The sequence below is a fragment of the Suncus etruscus genome, chromosome 2 (genome assembly GCF_024139225.1).
Source record: "Suncus etruscus isolate mSunEtr1 chromosome 2, mSunEtr1.pri.cur, whole genome shotgun sequence".
Taxonomy (NCBI): domain Eukaryota; kingdom Metazoa; phylum Chordata; class Mammalia; order Eulipotyphla; family Soricidae; genus Suncus; species Suncus etruscus.
The window spans coordinates 95,310,269-95,322,897 of NC_064849.1; the positions used below are offsets into that span (position 1 = coordinate 95,310,269).

General features: G+C 38.5%; 1 protein-coding gene across 1 annotated transcript in view; it reads left to right on the forward strand.

Moving 5' to 3' along the window:
* The window catches only part of CPLANE1 (ciliogenesis and planar polarity effector complex subunit 1), a 154,953-nt gene that overhangs the window by 103,987 nt on the left and 38,337 nt on the right, over positions 1-12,629 (forward strand). The window contains 3 exon segments of the mRNA XM_049769035.1: positions 192-263; positions 9,310-9,419; positions 12,106-12,298. Coding sequence (XP_049624992.1) covers positions 192-263; positions 9,310-9,419; positions 12,106-12,298 — 375 coding nt within the window.

Genomic DNA, 12,629 nt, shown 5'->3' on the forward strand with positions numbered 1-12,629 from the left:
CCCTGCTATGTCTGTAGGCAGCCAGGTCCCAGATGTAAATGCATACATTGAAATTCCATATTAAAAAAATAGATTATATATCTTAATCTTTCTTTTACGACTTTTTATGCATTAACTGTATTTAAGATGCATTTATATAGTTTTCTGTGAAAATGTTTACCTTTTTTTCTTTTTGTTCAAATATCTACAAGATAAAGAAGTTGCTTTTCAAGAAGTTGTTTCTGAATGTCATAAAGATGAGAAAATCCATTCTTCTACATCAGGTGTGATTTCTTTTTTCAGATAAAGGCGTGATTGCTTAAAGATTATGTTTGCATGATGACAAAATAGAAGTTGCTATCTCCTTTAAAAATAATACTGTCAGTATTGTTATTTTAAAATAATACTGAAGTATTACTGACAGAAGACAAGTCTGGGGCCTGGGGACTGGAAAGATAGTAAAACAAGGAGGGCACTTGCCTTGCATGCAGTCAATTGGATTCGATCCCCAGTATCTCATATGGTCCCCTGAGAACTACCAGGAGAATAATTCCTGAGTGCAGAGCAGTAGTAACCACTGGGTATCACTGGTTGTGCCCCCCCCAAACCCCACTAAATCACCAATTTAGTTGAAAGGTAGCTTCAATATTTAAATATAATGCTTTCGTATTTTTGTATTTCTCTTTTCAGGTGGTTGATATATGGGTTACTTTTTAATAAGAATCAAATGATTTTTATGAAATTTAGGTATTAACATCTTTTTGTTTTGTTATTTTTTGGGCCACACCTGGTAATCACCCCTTCCTTTATACTCAGGATTCACTCCTGGCAGCATATGGAGAACCATATGGGAAGCCTGGTATCTAACCTGGGTCAACTGCTTGTAGGGCAAGAACTGTATCCACTGTGCTATTGCTCTGGCCTCAGATAGTAAACATTTTAAGTGGTGAAATTTTGCTGTAGGCTTTGTGAATATACTAAGTATCATTGAACTGTACCTTATTGTCTGTATTGGTTTTTGGGCCATACCTGGCAGTACTCAGAACTTACCCCTGGCACTGCATACAGGGATCACTCTTAGCAGAGCTCCGTGACTATATGTGGTACTGGGGATCGAATCCAGGTGAGCCACATACAAGACAAGCATTGCACCTTCTTTTCTATCACTCCTGCACCCAGAATATATCTTTAAAGGATGTGAACTATATCTCAATAAAACTTTTTATAAAATTTTTTTCTTTTTGTTTTTGGGTCACACCCGGCAGTGCTTAGGGGCTACTCCTGGCTCTACGCTCAGATATCACTCCTGGCAGGCTCAGGGACCATATGGGATGCCACAATTCGAACCACTGTCCTTCAGCATGCAAAGCAAATGCCCTATCTCCATGCTATCTCTCCAGCCCTTGGGTTTTTCTTTATTTAAGCACCATGATTACATACTTGATTGTAGTTGGGTTTAAGTCATAAACACAACACCTCCCTCCACCAGTCCAATATTCCCACCACCTGTGCCCCCCCTCCCAACCCCTACCTGAATTTGAGACAGGCATTCTACTTCTCTCACTCATTAACATTGTCATAATAGTATAGTCATCTCTAACTACACTTAACACTCTTTTTTTATCGAGCTTCACATCGAGAGAGGTTCTTCCAGCGCTCATCTCTGTTATCTCTGAGCATTATTACAATAATGTCTTTTGTTTTTCTTAAAGCCCATAGATCAGTGAGATTATTCTGTGTCTATCTCTCTCCCTCTGACTTACTTCACTCAGCATAATAGATTCCATGTATATCCATATATAGGAAAATTTCATGGCTCATCTCTCCTGATGGCTGCATAATATTCCATTGTGTATATGTACCAGTTTCTTTAGCCATTCATCTGTTGAAGGGCATCTTGGTTGTTTCCAGATTCTGGCTATTGTAAATAGCACTACAATGAATATAAGTGTGAGAAAGGGATTTTTGTATTGTATTTTTGTGTTCCTAGGGTATATCCCTAGGAGTGGTATAGCTGGATCATATGGGAGTTCAATATCTAGTTTTTTGAGTAATCTCCTTATTGTTTTCCATAAAGCTGAACTAGACAGCAGTGAATGAGAGTTTCTTTCTCTCCACATCCTCACCAGCACTTACTATAGTTTTTTGTGATGTGTGTCAGTCTCTGTGGCATGAGATGGTACCTCATTGTTGTTTTGATTTGCATTTCCCTGATGATTAGTGATGTGGAACATTTTTTTCATGTGCCTTTTACCGTTTGTACTTCTTCTTTGAGGAAGTGTCTGTTCATTTCTTCTCCCCATTTTTTGATGGGGTTAGATTTTTTTTTCTTGTTAAGTTCTGTCAGTACCTTGTATATCTTTGATATCAGTCCCTTATCTGATGGCTGTTGGGTGAACAGATTCTCCTATTCTGTGTGTGGCTTTTGTATCCTCGACACTGTTTCCTTTGAGGTGCAGAAGCTTCTCAGCTTAATATGGTCCCATCTGTTTGTCTCTGCTTCCACTTGTTTGGAAAGTGTTGTTTCCTCCTTGAAGATGCCTTTAGTCTCAGTGTCATGGAATGTTTTACCTAAGTGTTGATCTATATAACTTATGGTTTTGGGTCTTTAATCTATTTGGATTTTACCTTTTGCATGGTTTTAGATGTAGGTCTGAGTTTGCTTTTTGCTAATACCAGTACCATTTGTTGAAGAGGCTCTCCTTGCTCTACTTTGCATTTCTTGCCCCTTTATCAAAGTTTAGTTGACTGTATATATCAGGAACATTCCACTTCATTGATTTTTTGATCAACTTCTAATTTTATTTTATTTTATTTGTTTTTTGTTTTTGTTATTTTGTTTTGTTTGTTTGTTTGTTTTTGGTTTTTGGGTCACACCCGGCAGCACTCAGGGGTTTCTCCTGGCTCTCTGCTCAGAAGTCTCTCCTGGCGGGCTCAGAGGACCATATGGGATGTCGAGATTCGAACCACTGACCTTCTGCATGCAAGGCAAACACCTTCCTTACATGCTATCTCTCGGCCCCATTTTCTAATTTTATAAGCTGTGTCATTAAGCTATTTATGTAGGCCCCTTCTTCTTTCCTGATGTGTGCTTGCAAAACTATAAATTTTTCTCTTATTACTGCTTTTGCTGTGTCCCATAGATTCTGATAATTTGTGTCTCCATTAGCATTTGTTTTCAGGAATGTTTTGATTTCCTCTTTCCTCTTTGATTTCATCTCTGACCCACTGGTTGTTCAGTAGTGAGCTATTTAATTTCCAGGTGTTGAAGTTTTTCTTCTGTGTCCTTTTGTAGTTCACTTCTTGTAGGCAGCAGAAGGTTGGATTGAGTTTTTTGATCCATTTAACCACTCTGTGTCTCTTAACTGGTGCATTTAGTCCATTGAAATTGAGAGAAAGAATTGTCCTGGGATTTAATGCAATCTTTCTATCGAAGTTTGGTGAGTCTGTTGGTCAGTCTTGTCTTAAAGTAGGTCTTTCAGTTTTTCTTTTAAGACTGGTTTTGAGTCTGTAAAGTTTCTGAGCTGTTGTTTGTCTGTGAAACCATATATACTTCCTTCAAACTTGAAAGTGAGTTTTGCTGAGTGCAGTATTCTAGGCGAAGCATTTATTTCATTGAGTTTTGTCACTATGTCCCACCACTGCCCTCTGGCCTTGAGTATTTCTGGTGACAGATCTGCGGTAAATCTCAAGGATGTTCCCTTGAATGCAATTTCTCTTTTTTGATCTTGCTGCTTTCAGAATTCTGTCTCTATCTGTGGGATTCGTCATGTGACTAGGATGTGTCTTGGGGTGTTTTTTCTGGGGTCTCTTTTAGTTGGTACTCTCAGGCGTGCAGGATTTGATTGCATGTATTCTTTAGCTCTGGTAGTTTCTCTTTAATGATGTTCTTGACCGTTGATTCTTTCTGGAGATTTTCTTCCTGGGTCTCTGGGACTCCAATGATTCTTAAGTTGTTTCTGTTGAGCTTATCATAGACTTCTATTTTCATCTGTTCCATTCTTTGAGTAATTTTTCCATTGTTTGATCATTTGCTTTAAGGCTTTTTTTCCAATCTCTTCTGCTGTATGGAGTTGTTGTTCATCTCATCTTCCAGTGTACTAATTCTGTCCTCAGCTGCTGTTAACCTGTGGGAAAGCTAATCCATTTTTTTCTTTAATTCATCTACTGAGTTTTTAAGACCTGTTATTTGACCTGAATTTCAGTTTGGAGTTCTCTGATTTCTATCTTCATATTCTCTTGATTCTTATTAGTGTTATCTTCTATACTTTCTTTGAGTTCTGTGAACATCTTCCATATTGCGACTCTAAACTCCTTATCTGAGAGACTGACTAGTTGGTTGGCCATGTTCCGGTCATCAGAGTTGCCATCTTCATTCTCTATGTCTGACGCTGGCCTGCATTGTTTCCCCATTGTCACACTTGTATTGTGGGTTTTTCTACGTGTTGTGGTTTGTAGTTCGCTTCCAATTTCAGCACACTGTGATCTGAGAAGGTTAGTTTGCATGATTTCTATCTTCTTGATTTTATGAAGGTATGTCTCTTTCTCTTTTTTTTTTTTTTTTTTTTTTGGCTTTTGGGGTTGGCAGTGCTCAGGGGTTACTCCTGTCTCTACGCTCAGAAATCACTCCCAGCAGGCTCAGGAGACCGTATGGAATGCCAGGATTCAAACCACCATCCTTTTGCATGCAAGGTAAATGCCTTACCGCTATGCTATCTCTTCAGCCCCAGGTTATGTCTTATGGGCCAGCATGTGGTCTATCCTGGAGAATCACCCATGTGCATTGTAGAAGAATATGTATCCAGTTTTCTGGGGATGGAGTGTCCTCTCTCTCTCTCTCTCTCTCTCTCTCTCTCTCTCTCTCTCTCTCTCTCTCTCTCTCTCTCTCTCTCTCTACTAGTCCACTTTTTTCCATTTCTCTTTTCAGAGCTAGTATATTCTTGTTGGTTTTGCCTGGTTGACCTATCAAAGGGTGACAGGGCTGTGTTGAGGCCTCCCACTATTATTGTGTTGCTATTGATGATTTCTTTCAGATTTGTCAACAATTGTATTAAATATTTTGCTGGTTCCTCATTGGGTGCGTATATGTTTAGGAGTGTGATTTCTTCCTGTTATACATATCCTTTGATTAGTACAAAATGTCTACCTTTGTCCCTTATAGTTTTTCTGATTCTAAAGTTTATGTCATCAGATATCAATATCAGCTTTTTTAAGGGAGTTGTTTGCTTGGATGATTTTCCTCCAACCTTTGATTTTGAGTCTATGTTTGTTATAACTATTAAGGTGTGTTTGTTGTACACAGCAGAATGTTGGATTCAGCTTTATGATCCATTTTGCAACTCTGTGTCTCTTAACTGGTACATTTAGTCCAATGTTGAGAGAGATAATTGTCATGGGATTTAGTGTCATCTATATAGGAGTTTTGTTTGTGTGTTGGTCTGTCTTGTCTTAAAGTAGACCCTTCAGTTTTTTTTTTTTTTTTTTTTTTTTTTTTTTTTTATTTAAACACCTTGATTACATACATGATTGTGTTTGGGTTTCAGTCATAAAAGGAACACCACCCATCACCAGTGCAACATTCCCATCACCCAAGTCCCAAATCACCCTCCTCCCCACCCAACCCCCGCCTGTACCCTAAACAGGCTCTACATTTCCCTCATACATTCTCAATATTAGGACAGTTCAAAATGTAGTTATTTCTCTAACTAAACTCATCACTCTTTGTGGTGAGCTTCCTGAGGTGAGCTGGAACTTCCAGCTCTTTTCTCTTTTGTGTCTGAAAATTATTATTACAAGGGTGTCTTTCATTTTTCTTAAAACCCATAGATGAGTGAGACCATTCTGCGTTTTTCTCTCTCTCTCTGACTTATTTCACTCAGCATAATAGATTCCATGTACATCCATGTATAGGAAAATTTCATGACTTCATCTCTCCTGACAGCTGCATAATATTCCATTGTGTATATGTACCACAGTTTCTTTAGCCATTCATCTGTTGAAGGGCATCTTGGTTGTTTCCAGAGTCTTGCTATGGTAAATAGAGCTGCAATGAATATAGGTGTAAGGAAGGGGTTTTTGTATTGTATTTTTGTGTTCCTAGGGTATATTCCTAGGAGTGGTATAGCTGGATCGTATGGGAGCTCGATTTCCAGTTTTTGGAGGAATCTCCATATCGCTTTCCATAAAGGTTGAACTAGACAGCATTCCCACCAGCAGTGGATAAGAGTTCCTTTCTCTCCACATCCCCGCCAACACTGTTTATTCTCATTCTTTGTGATGTGTGCCATTCTCTGGGGTGTGAGGTGGTATCTCATCGTTGTTTTGATTTGCATCTCCCTGATGATTAGTGATGTGGAACATTTTTTCATGTGTCTTTTGGCCATGCGTATTTCTTCTTTGTCAAAGTGTCTGTTCATTTCTTCTCCCCATTTTTTGATGGGGTTAGATGTTTTTTTCTTGTAAAGTTCTGTCAGTGCCTTGTATATTTTGGAGATTAGCCCCTTATCTGATGGGTATTGGGTGAATAGTTTCTCCCACTCAGTGGGTGGCTCTTGTATCCTGGGCACTATTTCCTTTGAGGTGCAGAAGCTTCTCAGCTTAATATATTCCCATCTGTTAATCTCTGCTTTCACTTGCTTGGAGAGTGCAGTTTCCTCCTTGAAGATGCCTGTAATGTCCTGTAGTGTTTTGCCTATGTGCTGTTCTATATATCTTATGGTTTTGGGGCTGATATCGAGGTCTTTAATCCATTTGGATTTTACCTTTGTACATGATGTTAGCTGGGGGTCTAAGTTTAATTTTTTGCAAGTGGCTATCCAATTGTGCCAACACCACTTGTTGAAGAGGCTTTCCCTGCTCCATTTAGGATTTCCTGCTCCTTTATCAAAAATTAGATGGTTGTATCTCTGGGGAACATTTTCTGAGTATTCAAGCCTATTCCACTGATCTGAGGACCTATCCTTATTCCAATACCATGCTGTTTTGATAACTGTTGCTTTGTAGTACAGTTTAAAGTTGGGAAAAGTAATTCCTCCCATATTCTTTTTCCCAATGATTGCTTTAGCTATTCGAGGGTGTTTATTGTTCCAAATGAATTTCAAAAGTGTCTGATCCACTTCTTTGAAGAATGTCATGGGTATCTTTAGAGGGATGGCATTAAATCTGTATAATGCCTTGGGGAGTATTGACATTTTGATGATGTTAATCCTGCCAATCCATGAGCAGGGTATGTGTTTCCATTTCCGTGTGTCCTCTCTTATTTCTTGGAGCAGAGTTTTATAGTTTTCTTTGTATAGGTCCTTCACATATTTAGTCAAGTTGATTCCAAGATATTTGAGTTTGTGTGGTACTATTGTGAATGGGGTTGTTTTCTTAATGTCCATTTCTTCTTTATTACTGTTGGTGTATAGAAAGGCCATTGATTTTTGTGTGTTAATTTTGTAGCCTGCCACCTTGCTATATGAGTCTATTGTTTCTAGAAGCTTTTTGATAGAGTCTTTAGGGTTTTCTAAGTAGAGTATCATGTCATCTGCAAACAGTGAGAGCTTGACTTCTTCCTTTCCTATCTGGATTCCCTTGATATCCTTTTCTTGCCTAATCGCTATAGCAAGTACTTCCAGTGCTATGTTGAATAGGAGTGGTGAGAGAGGACAGCCTTGTATTGTGCCAGAATTTAGAGGGAAGGCTTTCAGTTTTTCTCCATTGAGGATAATATTTGCCACTGGCTTGTGGTAGATGGCCTTCACTATATTGAGAAAGGTTCCCTCCATTCCCATCTTGCTGAGAGTTTTGATCAAGAATGGGTGTTGGACCTTATCAAATGCTTTCTCTGCATCTATTGATATGATCATGTGGTTTTTATTTTTCTTGTTATTGATGTTGTGTATTATGTTGATAGATTTACGGATGTTAAACCAGCCTTGCATTCCTGGGATGAAACCTACTTGATCGTAGTGGATGATCTGGTTTTGAGTCTGCAGAGTTTCTGAGCTGTTGTTTATCTATGAAGCTATGTATACTTCCTTAAAACCTGAAAGTGAGTCTGGCTGGATGCAGTATTCTAGGCGAAGCATTCATTTTGTTGAGTTTTGTCACTATATCCCACTACTGCCTTCTGGCCTTAAGGGTTTCTTGTGACAAATCTGCTGTAAATCATAAGGATGCTCCTTTGAGTTTAATTTTCCCTTTTGATCTTGCTGCTTTCAGTATTCTATTCCTATGTGTGGGATTCATCATTGTGACTAGGATATGCATTACTTTTCTTTGAGTGTCTTCTAGCTGGAACTCTTTGGGCATGCAGAATTTGGTTACTTGCAGTATTTAGCTTTGGGAATTTCTCTGCAATGATGTCCTTGACTATTGACTCTTCCTGGGAATTTACTTCCTATGTCTCTGGGACTCTAATGATTCTTATGTTGTTTCTGTTGAGTTTATCAAATACTTCTATTTTCATCTGTTCACATTCTTTGAGTATTTCTTCCATTGTCTGATCATTCGCTTTAAGGCTCTTTTCCAATCTCTTCTCTTGTATGGAGTTGTTATGCATATCATCTTCCAACTCACTGATTCTGTCCTCAGCTGCTGTTACTCTGGTGAAGAGGCTTCCATTGAGGTTTTCATTTCATCTACTGAGTTTTTCATATGTTATTTCAGTTTGGAGTTTTCTAATTTTGATCTTTGTGGTCTCTTCAGCTTTATCTATGTCTCTTTGATTTCTGTGAGGATCCTCCATATTTCTTCTTTAAATTCCTTATCTTAGAGGCTAACTAGGTGATTGGCTTTTCTCAGGCCATCAGAACCTCCATCTTTATTCTCTATGCATGGAGTTGGCCTGCATTCTTTCACCAGTGTCTTGCTTGTAGTGTGTTGTTTTTTTTCTACACGTACTGGTGGAGTTCATTGGCTAGATGATGCGTGTGGCTGTGAAGCAGACCAGCCATGTTCCTCTGGTACCACCCCTGTGGGTGGGATCAGCCTACCTTGCTGGTGAATAAGCTCTGCAGCCTCATGCAGGAAATCAGGAAGCCCTCAATAAAACTTATAAAATCAATTAGTAAGAAACAGAAATAGAGAAATTAGAAATCATGGCATTTTCTCATATGACTTGAATGAATACTTACTGTTCTTATGTTTCATTCATAATAAAGCAGTGATCAGTTTTCATTCAGTTATTAATTACTTGTATTAAATTTCCTTTAGTATAAAATAGTATCCCCTTTACTTCATGCCTGTGATACTACCACTTAGATTTTTAACAAATAGATTTTGTGATTTTACAATATTAATGATTTAGGAAAGTTCTATATTTTATCTTTATTCCTTAATTTTCAGAGCACGAATCTTTGACTGTTCCTCAGATTTTGAATCCAGATGCATATTTAAATGTCAGACTTCCCACTGAAGAATCAGAGCAACCATTGTCACCTTCAGCATCTGATGTGGTATTAAAATTGTATTGTATTTGCAAGTTTGTTTGTTTGATTGTTTGGGGTCACACCTGGTGACACTCAGGGTTACTCCTGGCTCTGCACTTAGGAATTACTCATGCCAGGCTCATGGGACCATATGGGATAACAGGTATTGAACCTGGGTTTGCCCTGTGCAAGGCAAACATTCTGTTGTGCTATTGAAACCAGTCACAGTATTTGCAAGTTTTATTTATTTTATTTATTTAGTTATTTTTGGGGCCATATGCACTAATACTCAGGTCTTACTCCTGGTTCTACACTCAGAAGTTATTCCTGATAGGGCTTTGGGTACCATAGGAGGTTCTGGGGAACCCTTACCTACTATACAATCTCTCTAGCCCTATGACTGCAAGTTTTCATAATACTTTTGAACAAAAATTGGTTGAGGTCATCAGCCTTATTCAGTATGTTGATCAGTTGATAAATATTCTGTCTAACTTTGTTGGAAAAGTAAAAAATTAAAAAAAAGTAAAAAATTCAAGATGTATGGACCTGAGGTTAACTATAAGGTTTAAGATGCTTACTTTTTATCCTACTGACCCTAATTTGAATCCCTGGAGCTGCATATAGTCTGAGCACTTCCAGGAATTCACTCCTGAACTCAGAGCCATAAATAGTTCCCGAGAACTGTGACCCATCCCCCAAAGGTAAAGATTTAAGTACCATGCTCCCGTAATTTCTACACTAACAGTTTCAACCTAAATTGAACATACATAAAATCTTTAAAATTTTATTTTGTGTGCTCGCTTCAGCAGCACATATACTAAATTAGAATAATACAGAGAAGGATGACACGCAAATTCGTTCTATATTTTTTTTCTTAACTCCACCTGTTTTGGTTCTGCTTGATACAAAAACCTACAAGAAAAAAATCTTGCCTGGGATAATAGCTCAGGTCAAAACCAGGGCACAGAGATGATGGAGCCTGACACTCTCACCCCCCCCCCCCCAAATTACCAGCAATATAATATAACACCATTTTTTCTTGCAAAGGCATACTAAAAAAGGGAAACAATCTCTTTTCTACTAGGAATAAGAACTCATACACTTTACAATACAGGGATACCTCCCATCTTGAACATATGTCATGTGGACCCAATTTAGATTCCAGGTGATTAGACCGACCATCCAACCCCAAACCCTAGATCCCAGATATAGAACCGACACAGTTCTCCGCAACAGCTCCAGGAACCAATCTCCTTCTGGGACATTCTTAAAACTGCTCTGACACCAACATGCACTGGTTTTGATATGACATCCTGACAATGAGGAAATGGCAACAACTTGGTCTAAGAGCAGGTTGTCTTACCTCACCTCCTAATGATAAGATGAAATCAGAAGACAGGTCACCCTTTGATTTGTACTAAAGCAAAATTTGCTATCTACAGAAGACTGACTGTGACAACCATGAATGGGCAGAACTTATCCTGGGACCAATAAAAAAAGACCCTAGTCTAGGCCGTGGCCTATGATCTGTACAACAACCAAGATCTCTAATTCCAGAGGTCTGACTGAAACAACTACAACCAAGCAGATCTTCTGGAAACACAATGAAAGGCTCTATCCTAGGCTTCGACCTAGGATGGGGGCAAAAGCAAGACCACCAACTAAAGAAGATTAATTAAAACAACAGTGATGGAACACAACTCATAGAACCGTAAAGAAAGACTTCATCCTAGGTTCCATCCTTTGACCTGTGTAAATACCAAGATCTCTAGCTGCAGAGGCATGGTTTTATCTTCTACAACTGAGCAGAAAGTTTCCAGACACCACAAAAGGACCTAGGGGAGAGTAAAAGAACAAGTACAGAGCCTGTAGTTATTCCCATGACAGTATACTTCAAGGGCGGAGAAACCCTGTATCCTTAGGCCAAGGAATTCCTTTCTAATCTCCCCAATATTTACTGTGCCTGTGCAAGAAAAAAAAAGAGAGAGAGAGAAGCACAAATTAATTTTTTTTAGTTTTGTTGTTGTTGTTTGTTGTTTTCTTTTTCTTTTTTATGCTTTGTTTTTATTTCAGGAACGTGGTTATTTTGTGGTGTCTTTATTGCTGTGGTGCTTTTTGAGGTTGGGGGGGGTTGTATTGTTAGGTTTTTCTTCCTTTTTCATTCTCTTAAGTTGATATTTATAACCTCTAGAAGGACTCCTCCCATTTTTTTGCTTGTTTGATCTTTGCCCCATTTTATTTTATTTTATTTTTTTATTTCCTTCAAACAGAACCACATAACTTGAACCATCTTGTTCCACCTCACAAATGGAGGAGGAAATAATAGAGGGTACCAAAACCAAATAGTTGTATGAACATTAAGTAGAAATAAAAAAAATGATCAGACTTAAACACCAAATCCAAAGCCAATGACAACAGAATCGATACCCAATCTACAACATGCTAGACACAGAGGGGACCATTTATACTAGCAGCCCGGGGAGTAGAGGAGGGGGATATGGGATGCATGCTAGGAACAGGGGTGGAGAGAGGACAACATTGATGGGAATGCCCCTGATTCAATGTCGCTGTGTACCTAAAATATTACTGTGAAAAATGTGTAATACACTTTGCTCAAAATAAAAATTTTTAAATAATTTTATTTTGTGTGGAAGAGGGGGGTCAATTGTTAAGGAATGGGAAAAAAACTTTTTTATTCATGTGTTTTGCTCAGGTTGGACACACTTATATAAATGTGATTGACATTGAAGCTGATGAACTACAGGAATTACCTGTCAAAAAAGAGTCTTCAGCTAATGTTTGTAACCAACAGTGGGATCATCTGGAAGTTCCATTTTCTGCAGAGTTACATTATATGGCAGCTTCAGTCACTAATGATGTTCCCGTGCACAAAGTTAAGAGTGATGGTAATAATTCTGATGTTCAGGAGTTTGTTTTTGGGTCTAATCTAGTGGTGCTCAGTGCTTAATTCTTGGCTCTGTGCTTCGAGACTCAGGTTATTATATGGAATGTTAGGGATTGAACCAGGGCCTGCCTCATGCAAGGCAAGTGTTCTACCCACTATTCTATTTCTCCAGCCCCCTAATTCTTCTTTTTCTAAACAAGGATATTGTTCAGCAGTACATGTATGTCCTGGGTTCAATCCACAGGGGGAGGCAAGAACAAAGAGGAGTTGTTCTAGACAGCTTCTGAATGCTGTGTTTAGAAGTTTAGAGTCAATATTTGAATGCCTTTTAT